This window comes from Xiphophorus maculatus, chromosome 17, assembly GCF_002775205.1.
Source record: "Xiphophorus maculatus strain JP 163 A chromosome 17, X_maculatus-5.0-male, whole genome shotgun sequence".
Taxonomy (NCBI): Eukaryota; Metazoa; Chordata; class Actinopteri; order Cyprinodontiformes; family Poeciliidae; genus Xiphophorus; species Xiphophorus maculatus.
This window is the reverse complement of record NC_036459.1, coordinates 10,730,724-10,747,830: the sequence shown is the minus strand read 5'-3', so window position 1 is coordinate 10,747,830 and position 17,107 is coordinate 10,730,724. Positions and strand designations below refer to the sequence as shown.

Sequence of the window (17,107 nt, the reverse complement as noted above, 5' to 3'; positions counted from 1 at the left end):
GTAGTTCGTGTTGAAAGTCATACTGAATAGAAAGTATGACTTTCTATTCAGAAAGTCATACTAACAAACTAAAGAGGTTTCTGGTCAGAAAGTCATACAAATGTTTGGGGTTTTTTCCAGTGTCGATCCACCTTTTAATGTTTTCTCATATTATTGAAATGAAAAAATAAGATTTCCACACCACGTCTTTAAAGAATTAGCAATTACCCCCTTTTTAAACGAAGCCTTTTATCTTTGTATTATGAACCATTTTTAAAATCCAATGTAAAAAATCAAAAGTGTTTTGCCTTTAAAGTTTAAATATGAGTGAATTAATGTACAAAATCCCAACACCTATAGTCATTTCTTGATGCTCAGGATTTGACACAAATTCTCTAAACCTTTGCAGGAAAGCAACAACAAAACAATTTAAGTGTTCCCATTTTCCTCTTATGATTTAAAGCAGTTTAAATCATCCTATTAGCCCACATAGTCTATTGAAAGCTGTGATATTTACCTTCATGTGACAAAGCTGCAGTTTCACATATTTTCTTTCCTGCTTTTTCTATAAAATCTGCTCTGTCAAAGGTCTAGCTCAAGCTAACTGAAATGTGTGTACACAGTGGTCATACCCAACATGTCCAAGAGGATTAGGTTAGCTTTTTTTTTTTCACAACAAAACACCAGGAATAACAAAAGCACTTTTTCTTTTTTTGTTTAATTTGTCACCCTTTAATATATAACCACTACCGAAGACACCATTCACTTAACATAAATAATGACAACTTATTTAGGAGAGTAACATAAATTCAGAGGGTAGGTCTGTATTTTAATGTAGATACCAATTTTACAGTATAAGACTAAAGTCAAATTTTCCTTAAGTTACCAAAAATATTCTGGAAAAGAAGAAATGAATACACAGCAATAAGACAAAAACACTCAACTGTACACCACCCGCCTGTCCAAAATCCATTTTTAAATATTAAATATCCTCGACCCCTTAGTTAATGATGAACAAGATGTTTTACTGATAAATTAAAGCACGTCAGCTAGCAGAAAACACTCTAAATGTATAGGAGGGAATTTGATGCAAATTTCAGAGCAGACGGTCAATAAAGAACACAATATTTGTTAGAATTCCTTCTAAAAGTGGCCTAACAGAGTAAACAAATTCAACAAATGGTGGAAACAAAAAAAAAAGCTCAGAATTCTCCCACATCCACCCTCTTGTCTCTGAACTTGCTTCTGGCCTTGGTCCGAGCCTTGAAGGCAGCAGAGTTGTGGAGATGCTGAAATGGAACGATTTGGAATTAGAGTCTTAGTTGAATTTTATAGACCAGCTAGACCTCGTGTTGTATTTACCCTTTCAAAGCGAGAGATTTTCATGGCCTTCATTGTGGCTGAATCGACCAAAATGGGCGGTCCCAGTTCAAACACATCCCGGATGAACTCGTTTGCCTGGAGGAATGGAGTATCGTGCATTACATTACAACTGAAAGTTTCAATATAATTTACATGTGAAGTGTGGCATAATCTGTGGCACACTTCACAGATTAACACATTTCTACAGATTAGAAATGTGTTTCTAATCTGTAGAAACACATTTCAATGCAATTCTTTTGAGTTGTGGTGCACCTCTCCAGTTTTGGTTGACTTTTTAGGAGTGAGATTCTGCTGGAAGATGAACTTCTGCCTTAGTTTCAAGTTTTGAAACTTTAAATAAGTTTCCTTTAGCTCAATCTGTTATCTTCATTCATTTTCACCATTCTCTTTATCATGATGCTGCCATGAGTTTTTGTTTTTTCCCCTCTAAGCCATAAAGTTTAATTTTAGCCTCATCCTCATCTAACAAGAACTCTCGAAGGCAATTTGGTGTCCTGGACTTTGTGGGAAGCAGCGTAAGGGCGCAAAAATATTTAAAATTATATAAATGGATTCTTTTTAATACACAAAGACTAGAATACCTGAAGGTGGTAGTTCATCCCAGATCCCACAAACTCTCTGAAAGCATCATAGGTCCTCTTTCTGACCCAGCTGTCGATGGTCATGCGCTCGGTTCCGAAGCGAATCGTCTCCGATTGGAAGTCCCCCTCCTGGAAAGGAATTCAAATATTTCAACCACACATGCCAACCTGACATCCTTTTGAGTGTTGTTTAATCTTTCTACACACTCACCTCAACAGCTTTTAGTACGTCCCTGAACACAGACCTCTGCTTCCTCTTGTCGGTCTTGGCTCGGTGCTTGTTGCAGTCGGTAGCTAAAGCGTTCAGCTTATTGCACAGTTCCTCCCACTCATCAAACTCAAATTCCTGCATATTTAAAAAAAATAAATAAAAAAAAAAGGATAGTACTTGGGAAATCAGAAACTTTTCAGTGTACAAAACCTGGTGGCAGACAAACCCAGAGGTGAACTTACAGAATCGATGTCCCTGGCTAGCTCGAAGAGCAAAGCGATCGTCTCCCCAGCAGCGATCCTCATGTTGACATCGTCGCTCTCTAGCAGCTGCTGCAGCCTGGGCAGGTGTCTGCGCAACAAACCAGCAAACATTTCAGCACCAGAGCCGCCAACGCTAACGCCACCGGTCAGATTCTTACGTTTTCAGGACGCTTTGGAGCTGATTGACCGAGCAGATGGTGAGCAGCAGGGCCCAGGACAGCAGGGCGTTGACGTGCAGCTGGCTCATCTGCGGACTGATGGAAGGACAGGTTCCGTCCGCCCGGGCGTAGGACCGGGTGAACAGGCTCTCGAAGCACTCCATGGTCGCCTGCACGTCCTGAAGCAGAAGAGGGGCCAAAAAATATTTAGAACGTGGGAGTGTATTTTACTTTGAAAATAAATCAGAAGTGATTGGGCTGCTCACCAAGAAGTCATCCTCTGCAACAAGCGTACAGAGCCCCAAACTTGTTGCCACCTGTTAAAAAAGGAAAAATGCTGATTTTAGTCGAATTTCTGAGATTTCAGATGTTTAGACAGGAAGGAAGATGCAGACTTACTGCTTGTCTCGCTTGGATGTTAGCTGACCCATCTGCCAGGATGTTTTTGAAGATGGGCTTTAGAGTCTTGAACACCTCCTCGCTCTCGATTCCCGATCCCAACTGAATACACAGCAAGCACGCCAAAGACGCCGCCGCCCTCTGCTCTTCGCCTTTGCCTGGCAACAGGAGGAGAAGCCGTCAACTTCCTGTTCATCTGCCGATAACAAAGAGACTGATGTAGAAACGGGCCGATACCTTTCTTGAGGCAACGCTCAATGCTGTCTGTGATGGTCATCCTTCGCTCTGAGATGAACTCGTACAGGATCCGAGTGGCCATTGCCGTCTTGAGACCATCCAGAGCCCCCTGTCTTGTCTTGGCACTAAACGGGGAGAGAAATGTAGAAAAAAAAAAAAGATATGATCCAACAGTCGTAGGTAATCATTTAATAAAATAAAAGTGGTCCAGATTGTTTTGTGGTCCATGAAGGATTCCTGGATCACCTGTTCTCACTCAAATGAAAAAAAAAGTAGGACTTTAACCTCTTATCCACTGTGCTGTCTATAAACCCCTTCAGCTTATACTGGAAATCCTCCTGGGCGGTGTCCTCACTTGCCTCTCCACCTAAAAATAATAAAACAAAACTATGAATAATGTTAACATTATTCATAGTTAACATTTACAGAAGCCTCCACGCTTATTGGCACCCTTGAAAGGACGCGTGCAATCCCTTAAAATAAGGAGCATGAGCTCATAATTACAATTTTTCAGAAACCCAAGCTATAATTTGAAAGCTTATTATGCTTAAAATGATAATCCACAACTTCCTGTATATCTGGAGTATAAAAATGATGGCAGAGAGGGAATTTTCTTCTAGATGTTGTTCAAACTGGGAAAGATGAGAGAAAACGGCATTGCAGTAAAGCAGATTTGTGTTAAGATAGGAAATGGCTGCAAGAATTTAAATTCCTTTTATTTATAATCAGACTGATAATTAAAAGGTTTAATGCACACACAGAGGAAGAAGATAAGGGAGAAATAAAGGGTGAAAAAATCTCACAGGTTAAACCAAACAACTATTGGAAAGTTCAATTTTGAGTTGTTTTTTTTTTTTACACATCTTTATCAGGATTGCCAATCATTCTGAAGAATAGACGGCTGTACACAGACGAGCCTACCTTCATCTGCTACACTTGTGACGTCACTGAAGCTGCTGCAATGACTGAGTGTCTCGATGGAGGCGTCCTCATCACTGAAAGGCTGCACAGCTCCATGCTGGCCCCCTGAAAACAAAACATTTATTTCACTAAAAAAAAGACACGAGCTTTGTTCTGCACAAATGTGTCAGACAAAATCCCTTATGTAAGTCAGGCATCATACAGGTACTGCAGCAAACACCACCGTTATCTAATCAGTTGTGTTCTTTGGACGGCTTATCCTGCAGGTGCCATGTAGGCAAAGGTAGTCGGGGTGCACTGACTGCAGCACAAACACAGCTGTGTGCCGATTGGAAAGACGCAGGTTAAGATAGCTCAACTGACCACTGAATGCAGAGACACGGCTCAAATGTAAATAAATAAATAAATAAAGTCTAACTTCAGCTGAGAAAAGAAGCAAGCGTTCACATTTGACCAAATATGGAGACAACCACTTAAAGTCATCTGGTACAGTTATCGGCATAAACTGATCAACAGAAATACTTAGTCATACTAAGTATTATATGTACTTTAAATGTTGGTCCAGTGGAGAACAGCATAGCAGAGCAATGTCCAGGCCTGTCTCTGCACACGTCTAGTCAGCAGACTGGAACAATGCAACAAGCTTGCAAAAAGTGACATTTCTCTTTTTGAAAGCATTTCGGTTGCACTAAACATGGAAGTGGAAAGCAAATTCACACCACCTGTGACTTTTAAGTTAAAGCTGCTTTAAAACTTAAATTTGCAAGCAGATCACATTTTCAGTGCAAAGTGTACAACATTATCTGAAATAAGAACACTTTGAAATGCAGCAAACTTTTATAACATATTTTTCAAGTAAACAAAAATAAACATTATTACATTGTTACAAATGTAATAATGCTACATTTAAAAAAAAAATCAATTCTAACATCGGTTAAACAAAGCATGTGCTGTTGAGATTTACAGAATAAAGTGAGAGATTATAGCTTTTGACATGTCCAGTTTTTGTGCTTTCCAGTTAAAAAGTTAAAAATAAAAGTAGCATTCATGTATTCTATAAAAAGTAATTGAATCATGCAATAGATTGTCTTTTTCCACTGTACTCTTTAGTAAATACCTCAAAACTGTTGTGTGTATTATAAGGCTATGTAGGAAACAGTGCCTGACAACGTGCAGGCAGCTCCTGCACAACAAGCTCACTTATTTATACTTGGCTCTTTAACATTTATATTTATTATAAAGCCAAAATAAGAATAGAATGTCAGTATAGAGCTAAAACGATACATTAAATATATACTTTATTAAACCAAGGAGTGACATTGTTTATATGTTGAAGCAGGGTAGGGTTATGCTTTAAACTTTAAGAATCTTTTATCCTTTAGAGAAAGGCTCTCTTTTGTACAGGTGAGGAATTTCGAGAAGCATAATGACAGCAAGTGGGAGCCAAAATGAAATCCGACCAGACCAGACTCAACAGGCTCCTCTGTGGCCTGAAGTCACCTCAGGAGGACATGTTTGTTTGGCTTACCAATGCAAGCTTCTCAAATATACCCAGACAAGTGCATTGTCTCAAAGCCGCGACAATGCACTTTAGCTAATAATTTTTCGAAGAGCTTATCAGCCTAGTCACGTCACACGTTAATATGTGTTTACAGTGTGTTGGCGTGGGCTTTTCCCACACCACAGCTGATTTCTGGGAACCGGGCGGCGCCACTTCGCTGACCCGCTACACGGAGGACAAAATGTCCTCCTCCTCCTGCTACTACGCCACCAGAACTGATAACAATATTGGAGAAAATACAGACAGTATTTTATAAAAACGTGTGTAACGTTAGTAAATGTTTATGATGAAGAACCGCTAAAACAAATCTGGCTAACAATCGAATAAGATGGAAGCGATGAGCTTTTAGCTCGCAGAGCTGGACTTCTCTTGGTTTTGTTTACACTAAACGGTATATACGCAACTGATAAAACAGTAAAAACAATTAACCGGCTTTAAAAAGTGCTAATCGGTTTTAATAATTAAATATTATTGACGGCAGCAACGTGTTTGGGACAGGGAGTGGTTGATGCTAGCTTGTTAAACACGGTGTAAACAGATATTTTTGCCTAACACAATTTGTAAACATTATAACCAAGATTAGCATAAAGTCATGTACTTAAAAACGTTTTAGAAGAAAGCAAAGTTTTGTGTCGAAATTTTTAGCTAGCTTTTGTTTGCACCTAGGCCCGGTCTCCAACGTTTGTAGTTCCAATTGTTAACACGTACAATTCCACGCAATACGTAAGGAAGACTAGAAGAACTACAATTCCCATCACACAAACTGCTCACAGACGCAAGGCCACAGCCTAGCTGCCGTTCTACTACTCACCCTTGCCTTTCTTCTTCTTGTTCCTTGGCATTTTCGTGCAATTTAATATAAAATATTTGATCAAAAATCAGCCAATACACGACCAGCTTTTATTGTACTGTCTAGTAAAGTGAAAACGTTCCCGTGGCACAGTGGATAAAATGAAATCGAAGGCGATCTTGGAGATAGACTGTTGGCCGAGACGATACATTTTCCTCTCATACACCAGTGCTTCTCGACCGGAGGGCCGCTCTGTGGTTTTATACCGGCAGACATGTCACGAGGAGCTTTCCCGGCATCACTGACCAATAGGAGAACGGCCGGGAGGTATCGAGCGTGCTTGCGCGTGACGCAGTGCGTTTATTGTTTTGGTAAATGGATAAAGGAAGGGAGATAAAGCCATAAGGGGTTATCAAAAACAAAACATTTCTGATTTAGCGCAATGTTTATTCCCCTTAGTGTTTCTATTGGCACTGAAGTGTTAACAGACGCACAAGGACACACAATTAACCTTTTAAAGAAGACATTTTAATGAGATGTAACGTTGACAATTACCATTAGTGACTACTAGTAGCATCATGTAATAAGCAATACATGGCATTGCAATGTGTGTTGTAGTTGTAATAAAAAATATATGTTTATAACCTTCAAAATATCAGCTGCTGTGCTTCAGCTTTTGTGATTAAAGAACCCATATTATTTTCAGATATGTTATGAAAAAATTAGATCAAAGAACCTTGATTTCCTTCCTGAAAATTTTGTTTAAAAATGTCCTAAAGTATGCAGAATATAAATAAAAACACTTTTTTTTTCAAGAGAAACGGTCAAAACAAGGGAGAGGTAATGTATTATTAGTAATAATAATTGTAAAATTGTCTTAACAAAACTGAGGCACACCTGTTGGAATGCTATTAATGTACAAAATCCTTGTCAAATATTTAGCATCATCAGTTATATTATTCTATATTTCTGTAGTCTTTATTTCATTTTTATGTCTCATCAAAAAAGCAAATACCAAAAGAAAAACAATGACCACTGGCCAATGGTTTCATTGTTGTATAATCCAGTCATTTAGTGGGTGGCCATATCTTCTTACCCTTCATAAGTAAAATGCAAATCTAACCAAATCATCTGTCAGTGCTAAGATTTTTGACCTGGTGACCACAAACTGCTAACTTTCACTTAAACAGATAATAAAATAGATTTTCTTAGGTATTATTTTAATTGAATATTTTAATTTCTTACTCAATTTAACTATTTTTGAGTAATGCAATTGTTCAGTTTTCAAAACTAACCTCCCTGCTGTTGTAATATTATGGCCAAACGACATCAAAACATAAAAGGGTTAAACCACCTATCTTAGCTCTCCTTTAGAGCTACATGACAATTAAGTCAAAAACGATTAAACTGGCAGCATGAAATGGTTTGTCAGGTTAGAAATTTGCATATATAAAAAATCAGTTTGTCACTACAGAAGCATTCCAGATGGTTAAATAGACATGCAAGCCTGACGATGCACAAATATTTTTGCCATATTCTTCTGTTAGTTTTTTGTTTTGTTTTCTCACTGGCTTTTAACTCACCTTGAAGTATTAGTTTTTACAGTTAATGTGTTTGTATTCTTTATTTTTATTTCTGGTTGTGGTGAACAGCACTTTGGTCAACTGTGTTGTTTTTAAAGTGCTTTATAAATGAGGCTGGAATGGAGTGGAGTATTTCGAACCCCGTACATTTTCCAGGTAAATTGAAGTGAGTAGAAAATCGGAGGGTATTTGTCAGTGATAAGTCAAGGTTAAAGGGTTCGTCCACGCAACACCTTTATCATTTATTTGCTTTTGAGGGCAAGGTGGTTCTAGGACAGGACAAAAATAGCTTGTCAGTTGACGGGTGGAAAATCTCACTGGAGATGCAGCCTCCTTGCTGCCGTTCCCATGGCTGGACTGTCAGCAGCGTTCTTGCCAGCTCTGAGAAAAAGCCATAAAGTGCTGTAGCTTGCAGAATCCAAATCGGACTGTTAGATTCATGCACCTTGCCTTAGATTCAAGAACGGTTTCCAGAGGTGCACAACAGAGTCACAATTTCTTCATCAGTTAAAGTTGCTTTTCTTGTACAGGGTGCACCGCTGAATCACCACACTCATCGGCAGCAGCGGCTACTCTAATGCCCCTGAGCCACACTGTGCAGGGACAGAAGCGCTGTTCTGTTTGCAGCATCGAGCTTGAATAATTGATTAGCCAATGTGTGAAGCTGGAGTGTGTTGAGTGGGTGCAGTGACGGTGTGCGGAGAGTGGGAAGTCGAATGGGAAACACACTCGGCAATACCTCCATATCCCAGATTTTATGCATGGTTTAGAAGAAATCATACAACACTGGGTTCTGTGAAATACTCATGCTTAAATGCAAAAAAAAAAAAAAAAAAGCTGCTCAGTGTCACACTGATTAAAATCATCAAGCGTTACTTAAAAATATAGAAGTTCTCTGGGACTCCCACACTTTAACCTTAACCCACTTTGACACTAGGGGGTGCCATCCTGTTTGAAATTCAAAGAGCCACCGTCGCTGCCATCACTGCAGTGGAGCAAGTGGGATTCTCTGAGATGTTTTTATGATGCATAATTTATGAAGTGAGTGAACGATGCTCGCTGCTGCTTGGTCTGTGTCTGGCTTGAAACGTTTAATAGGGATGGAGCGTGTGATGCAAATATTAAATGATACAGGAGAGAGGAGAGGGGGAAAAAAAGAAGAAAAAGTGGAATCAAACATAGTCTGGGGCTGAGAAATAAACGAGCAGATGTTATATTTAAAGGCACGTTTATGCGGTTCTGGCGAGGCGAAGGAAGGGGTTGTCGGAGGGGAAAGAGGGAGAAATCACCAACAGTAGTTGCCGCTCCATTTTCCCCCCTTACTCATGTAAGGGGGGAAAATGGAGCGGCTCGTTTCGGGCCTTGTTCAGCATGCCCTGCGTGTTGCATCAGTGGGCACAAGCTCTGGCCAACCTGATGCCACAGGAATACAAATCACTCCCTGCAGAGAGCGCGGAGTGAGACACGGAGCTGACAGGCGATAATAGAAAATGTCTGAATATTAATTTCGTTTGCGATGCTACTCTATTAAATAATTCATAAATGACATAGCCTGGAGCTATGTGTGCTGAAACCGGCTGGGTTAAGCCTGTTGCAGCGAGAGGGGAGCTAAAAACAAATAAAATAAAATAGTAATAATAATAATAATCTTGGTGTCTGTAAGTTGATGAGAACACAACATTAAACGAAGATGAGCAGAGGTGATCTTTTCAAGACTGCAAGCAGTGTCCTTTGAAATGTCAGAGTGTGCCCTCTCACTGTAATCTACTTCAAACATCGCAAATGACCTGAAGGAAAGTGAAATCAAAGTTCCTCATTTGGTTACTTTAGTTCATCTTTTACGATTAGTAGCATTTGCAGTACTGATAAGCAGGGTTTGGTTTGCAGTACCCTATGAAGGGACCATATGTAGTTTCTAAAATTATGTATCCATCAAGAGGAGTGTCCTTTCTGGTAAAGTTACACTAAAACTGACACATTTGTTCCTAAGGACAAATGATGTTACTTAGGAAGTGAAAATATATATGAAAGTAAAAATCTGCCTATGGAAGTGGGCATTTTTAGCTATATCTGCATTATGTTTATAGACGTTTTCAAACACAAACTGTTTAACACGGTAAAAGCAGGTCAACAGAAAGTAAGTTGTGCATTTTTGACTTTTTCAAAATATGTAGATTGTCAAAAGAGCAACACAACTAGCACAGGCTATACATTAAAGGTTTTAGCTAGTATTAAAATGCATGGATGGATGATGACTCTTTCTAAAAAAATAATTTGGTGGCATGAGAAAGTAACAACAAAATAAAGACTTCAGAGACAGTCTTTTGGACAGATGAATCTGCCTGAACTCTATATAATGCTTACGGGAGGGTTTGGCAAAAGCAAAGCACAAAAAAATCAGCACAAACTTCACAGACCATCTTTTTAAGCCTTGATTGCACGGGCTTGTTTCGCTGCTGTAGAACACGAGTACCGTGCAGTCACTGAGTTGATCAAAGTATTCTGATAGCTGAAGGGTTGCTTGACCTCACCTCATCAGCAAGGCAATGATGCATAAAAACAAGACAGCAGGTCTACAATGAAATGACACAAAAAGAAAGAACTAGAGGTATAGAACTAACCCAAAGTACAGACCCCAACTGATGAAACTGCTCTGGGATATTACAACAATCTGCAAACCTTGATCAACTAAACTTTAAGCAGTTCTCCAACCCACTATCATAGCAACAACCCTCTTAGTCATGGTGGTGTTTATCCACAACCAATGTTACAGGCACCTATGTGTTTTTGTGAGGATGATTTCCCAATAAAATTAGTTTTAGAAATCTCTCTATGATTTCACATTTATATTTGCGTTTATCAAACGTCCACCCCAATGCGATAACAACAGCAAAGTGCTGGTTAATAAAGATCTAATTTGCCCATCCCGCTCATAAATGGAGAATGCTAGTCACTGAAGCTCTTATTTCCCCTCATTTCACTTTTTGTTTTGACAGGATTTAGCACTTCATCAGACAGCGAGGCTACGCTCCCGTCACTGTAATTACCTTCTCATCTTCGCCTTTTCTTTTTTTTTTGCGAGTGTGTTTTCTTTCTCGCTGCCTCGTGTTTTGCATCTTCAATCTCAATCCATTAACCTTTTAACAGGACTCCAGAGGGATGGAGGGGTAAAAGGGCCTTTGTTCTGGGCTTCGCCGAGGTGCGCGCCGCACCCTTAGAGCAATCGATGGGATGGATTTTGCTTGATCAAAGACAGTAAAACAGAATAGAAAATTAACTTGACTGCATGTTCAGGAGGAAGAAAGTAAGAAAAACAGAGAAATACCTGCAGTAGCACTTTATTACAACTTTAAACCTCAACTGAGACACTGTCTGGTTCGGAGCAGCGGTTTGCAGATTTGTTTACAAGCAATACACCTAATGACAAGTTGAATTACTTCTTAAACCTGGCCATAGTTGAATGGACGCTTTGCTGTTGGCTCTCCGTAATTGTTTCAGAGAGAGACTCTTTCATAAACAAAAATCCATACTCTAAATTTGCTGAAGGATCAAGGCAGGGGCGCCGCCAGGAATCTTGGGACCCATGACAAGAAATAAAATTGGGCCCCCCACCCTTCCCCCTGTGCAGCTGCTGTTACAATTTCTTGAGTCTATCTGACCTATCCAAAGTGTCACAATTTTAAAGGCTTGCAACGGCCTTGCTTTCTTTGGTTCAATACTGATATTAGCACAATATTTACTGCTCGTGAATTTGACATGAAACAGTCTGCATACAGTTTGCAAGTAGGTTGCAAATTGTTGTTGGTTGTAGTTTTAGCTTACTGAAATATCTCTCCCCACAAGCAACAGTCATAGGCAACATGCAAAATATGGATGAAGCAATATAGACTTCCAAAAAATGCTATGTAGTTGCATTTTATTCAAGCTGCAGTACATAACTTTAATAAAAAATATGTTTTCTACATATTTGTTGAAGCTGGCACCATGTCGTGACAGTTTGTTACGAGACAGATAATCTGTGAAAAGATCCATCTCCTCCACCTCCTTCCTGAGCTACTAGCTAAAGTAATGCAATGTTCCGACCTAAACAACCAATCAGAACCAGTGTTGTATAAAGTACTGAAATCTCAGAGTCAAGTAAAAGTATAAGTACCTCTCCAAAATATGACTTTGGTAAAAGTCCAAGTCACTGACTGAAATGTTACTTGAGTTAAAGTCTTAAAGTATCTGAAACTTCTTGTACTTAAGTATGGAAATTACTGTAAAAATGGATGTACTCAAGTAAGGTAATGAAAAGTACAAGTAAAAAGTAAAACAAGGCAAATGCAGTTTGAATGACATTTTTTATATTTTGGTAAACTTGTCAAATACACTTAAAATAATGTACACAACCAAGTGCAGGCAAAATTAAACCTGCAGGCATCATTTAGTTAAGAAAATTAGGTGCTTTACCTATAGCACAAGGTTAACTTAACCTGCTTTACAACTGAACCAGCTTCTTAGTATACCCTCCAGGACAGAAAATACAAAGTTTTTGTAAGCCTTAAGTTTTCCCTTCAAGTAAGGTCAGTGCTGAAAATGAGAAAAATAAATAGTCCAGAAAATGCGGCCAACATGAAGAAAAAGAGCTATTACGATTACTCTACTTCACAAATCAGTGAATCAGTCAATCCTACAGTCAGTAGGTGGTGCACACAACTGGTCATGCAAAAGAAAAAAAGAATTGGGAGGGAAATGCAGCTTATTGGCATCTGTAAACCTGGTTTTGAACTTGCATGCCTTTCCTATATTCGTTAAATTTAGTCTAAATTGCTATCGCTATGGCTTCTGTCCCCCTTGAACAGAGGAGTCTAGGTAGCCTGCTACAGTCAACATTAGGCCTCACCTAAATACACCACGTGTGGAACTGAAACAATGCCAAACAAAGTTCATTTATGGTCAAGATTTCACAATACAGTAGTGCCTAGTGACCAAGCTATAGTTACTGAAACAGGAGGATTATAACCATTTCATAAGACGTTACCTCGGTGGTAGGGTGACCAGACGTCCTCTTTTTCCCGGACATGTCCTACTTTTCAGACCTAAAAATCGTCGGGGATTTTGGTCAACTGCCTCAAAACACATTACATAGCTTACAGTGCATTGTGATTACATTGCCACTCCGTTCCACTACTCCATTCCAGGTTCCTTTGTATGGCAAATTAATCACGCCCTTCTCCCCAAATCCAATCACGTTGCATTATGTGTGCGAGTGTGTGTAGGAAAAGTAAAGATAACACCCCCCCTATCCCTCCCTCTCATCAAAACCTAAATTGAGGTATTCAGCTGGATAATGTTCAGGTTGGCACCTTAACACTTGCTGGTCAACCTCTCTGGATGTCCACTCAAGGCATCACAACACCAAATTATTATTTTCTTTGCAGTTGTGAAACGTTTAAAACGTCCCATATTATTTCATTCCTCATAAATCATTTGCTTACTTAAACAAGCCACTCTAAAGAGAAAACTGTTCTCTGAATTTAGAAAACTAAAACTACATCAAAATCTTGCCTTATGCGATGATCATGACACACTAGGACAGACCACAAAACAATCCTCACTCCCTCCTTGCATGAACTTCCTCTCACCTACTTTTCTTTCCAGCTTTTAGATAATTCATTATTTTTCATTTTGTTTACTAAATCATTTATTTATTTATCTATACTCTGTACCTTCAAAATCTTCTTTTTATTTTCTTTCTGTATTTGGTTGCTTAAGAGGAAAGGAGATGGGGCTTTTTCTGTTGTTGCTCCTCTTCTATGGAACAATCTACTTTTCCAAATTAGATCTGCCCACAGCCTGGATCATTTTAAATCGCTTCTTAAAACTCATTTTTATTCCTTGGCATTTAATTGAACTAGTGTTTTGATACTCTGTTTTTATTCATTTGTGTTATTGTCATTCTTGTGCAGCACTTTGGTGCAGTTTTATGCCTGTTTTTAAAGTGCTATATAAATAAATTTGACATTGCTTTTTTCTTATAACTCCTACCTGAGCTCCTCCCTGCTCTGCTGCCTGATCTGCTTCACTCTTCTTGCTCTCCTGTTTTATCCTAACTTTTCTGATTGCCTTCTTCTCTCTTTCTAGCTCCTCCATCCACTTTTCTAACTCGCCCATTCCTTCACTACTCATATTTTTTTGATTTGATTTTTGTTTTCTGTCATACTTCATCCTATAACTCAGTCAGTTTTTTTGAGTGTTTAATTGGCCCTGAAAGTTATATTTTTCTATCAATTTATTTAAATTCTTTACTGAGTTAGGGTTTTGTCTTTCCATAAACTTCCAGTCCTTACACTGGAGTTTATTTTTCGGTGTTAATTTGCTATTCCCTTTTCCCATTTTGAGCAAATTAGTCAATTTCGTTCCAGTCTTAAAAACACATAGGGTGGACTCTAAAAGACTGGATAAATTCTTAGCAGGACGGTGATCAATCCCCTGTTGTGGTAATTCTCTCTTCAACCTTTTCAGGTGGGAAATTCTTGCCTACATGCATCCACCAGAGGTTCACCGTTTGCACTCCTGCCGTTTGGTATGAGGACAAATACCTAGTGGTATTTAAATTCCTCCAAGTACTCTCACACTCACACACACACTTGGTATTACGGGTTTTTCAGTTTACGCGGACTCCGCCGTCCTTCTGTTGCCTATCAGTGCCTAGGATTCATGGGGTTTTACACCCCAAAGACCCTCAATCGTTCGCTCACTTTTTAATTTAAACGCTACTCACTTGTCCCCCCTTCACGGACGTCCCGTCAGCAGCTGGTTTCCAGCAGGCGGGTCGGAGACACAGTCCTGGAAAAGATGTGAGACTCCTAGGGGCCTGCCGTGGCCACGGTCTTCTGATGTCCGTCTCTCCCGCTGGAAACCGCAGGCGTATCGGACTCCGGCTTCGAAGGAGCAATTTATCCATCCATCTATCTTCTTCCGCTTATCCAGGGTCGGGTCGCGGGGGCAGCAGCTTCAGAAGGGAGGCCCAGACTTCCCTCTCTCCAGCCACTTCTTCTAGCTCTTCCGGGGGAATCCCGAGGCGTTCCCAGGCCAGCCGAGAGACATAGTCCCTCCAGCGTGTCCTGGGTCTTCTCCGGGGCCTCCTCCCGGTGGGACGTGCCGGGAGCACCTCACCAGGGAGGCGTCCAGGAGGCATCCTGACCAGATGCCCGAGCCACCTCAACTGGCTCCTCTGGATGTGAAGGAGCAGCGGCTCTACTCTGAGTCCCTCCCGGATGACTGAGCTTCTCACCCTGTCTCTAAGGGAGAGCCCAGCCACCCTACGGAGAGAAACCCATTTCGGCCGCTTGTATCCGCGATCTCGTTCTTTCGGTCACGACCCAAAGCTCATGACCATAGATGAGGGTGGGAACGTAGATCGACCGGTAAATCGAGAGCTTCGCTTTTTGGCTCAGCTCTCTCTTCACCACGACGGACCGGTACAGCGCCCGCTTGACAGCAGACGCTGCGCCAATCCGCCTGTCGATCTCCCGCTCCCTTCTTCCCCCATTCGTGAACAAGATCCCGAGATACTTGAACTCCTCCACTTGGGGCAGGACAAACCCCCTGACCCGGAGAAGGTACTCTACCCTTTTCCGGCTCAAAAAAATGGCCTCGGATTTGGAGGCACTGATCCTCATCCCGGCCGCTTCACACTCGGCTGCGAACCGCTCCAGCGAGAGCTGCAGATCACGGCCTGATGAAGCCAAAAGGACCACATCGTCCGCAAAAAGCAGAGATGAGATCCTAAGGCCACCAAATCGGATCCCCTCAACACCTTGGCTGCGCCTAGAAATTCTGTCCATGAAAGTGATGAACAGAATCGGTGACAAAGCTCAGCCCTGGCGGAGTCCAACTCTCACCGGAAACGAGCCCGACTTACTGCCGGCAATGCGGACCAGACTCTGACACCGGTCATACAGGGACCTGACAGCCCGTATCAAAGGGCCCGGTACCCCATACTCCCGGAGAACCCCCCACAGGGCTCCCCGAGGGACACGGTCGAACGCCTTCTCCAAGTCCACAAAACACATGTAGACTAGTTGGGCGAACTCCCGTGCACCCTCCAGGACCCTGCAGGGTGTAGAGCTGGTCCAGTGTTCCACGATCAGGACGAAAACCACACTGCTCTTCCTGGATCCGAGGTTCGACTGTCCGACGGATAGTTTCCAGCAGGCGGGTCGGAGACACAGTCCTGGAAAGGATCTGTGAGACTCCTAGGAGCCTGCGGTGGTCACGGTCTTCTGATGTCCGTTCCTCCCTCTGGAAGCCGCAGATTTCTGCCTCTGCTCTCAAGCTTCATCTGAGTCTAGCCCTGCTTTTGTGGTCGTTATTTAATGTTTTTTCGAAATTAAAATATCCAGGGTGGCACCCAATACCTCAAAGTCCCTGATTGATACATTTTGATGAATGTTCTCCCAATTATCTGAAATATATTTGATTTCTCTTCTTTAGTTTCTTCATCCGGGGTCTGAGTCTCTGTTTTGTCCTTCTTTTCTTTGTCAGCCTTTAAATTTTCTTCCCTGGCTTTAAGTCTGTCCATCTTCAATTTAAGTCCAGCAATTTCTTGATTGAGCTCTTCGTTCACCTTGCCAATCCAGTACAACTGTTGCGATTTCTCTTTCATTGAATTGTTAAAGTTTTTTTTATCGACCATTGTTCCCCATTGTATCTTCCTATTATGGCTTGACAGGGCTTTGCTTTCTGATTTTAGTTGTTCAATTGTCGCTTTAGCCTCGTCCAATTCACTATTCAAAGTGCTGAATTGTTTTTTAAAATAATCATTTTTGTTGATCAGCCTTTCATTCTCTACCTGCCAGGTATCTTTTTTCCTGGCATTCAGTCTCTCAATCTTCAGCCTCAGGTCTTCGACAGTTTTCTGAAGCTTCTTGTTCTCTTTTGTAAGCTTCCGGCAGCTCTTCTCCAAACTTTCCACCTTCTCCATCAATACATTTCGTTGCGCCATCGTTCAGTTTTGTTTGAGATTGAAGACTGCAAATGAATTTCTCTGTGGA

The 17,107-nt window shown here is 40.8% G+C and overlaps 1 protein-coding gene across 1 annotated transcript; it reads right to left on the bottom strand.

Annotated features, from left to right (window-relative positions):
• Nucleotides 1-678: 678 nt before the first annotated feature.
• Nucleotides 679-6,725, bottom strand: ifrd1 (interferon related developmental regulator 1). Its single transcript, XM_005799067.2, has 12 exons — nt 6,505-6,725; nt 4,133-4,237; nt 3,497-3,578; nt 3,212-3,336; nt 2,975-3,132; nt 2,842-2,892; nt 2,576-2,754; nt 2,397-2,505; nt 2,155-2,289; nt 1,944-2,072; nt 1,342-1,437; nt 679-1,268 (listed from the first exon to the last, which is right to left on the bottom strand). Exons 1-12 carry the CDS (start codon nt 6,533-6,535, stop codon nt 1,182-1,184), a joined length of 1,287 nt encoding a protein of 428 aa, XP_005799124.1. The 5' UTR covers nt 6,536-6,725; the 3' UTR covers nt 679-1,181.
• Between the last annotated feature and the right edge of the window lie 10,382 nt (nt 6,726-17,107).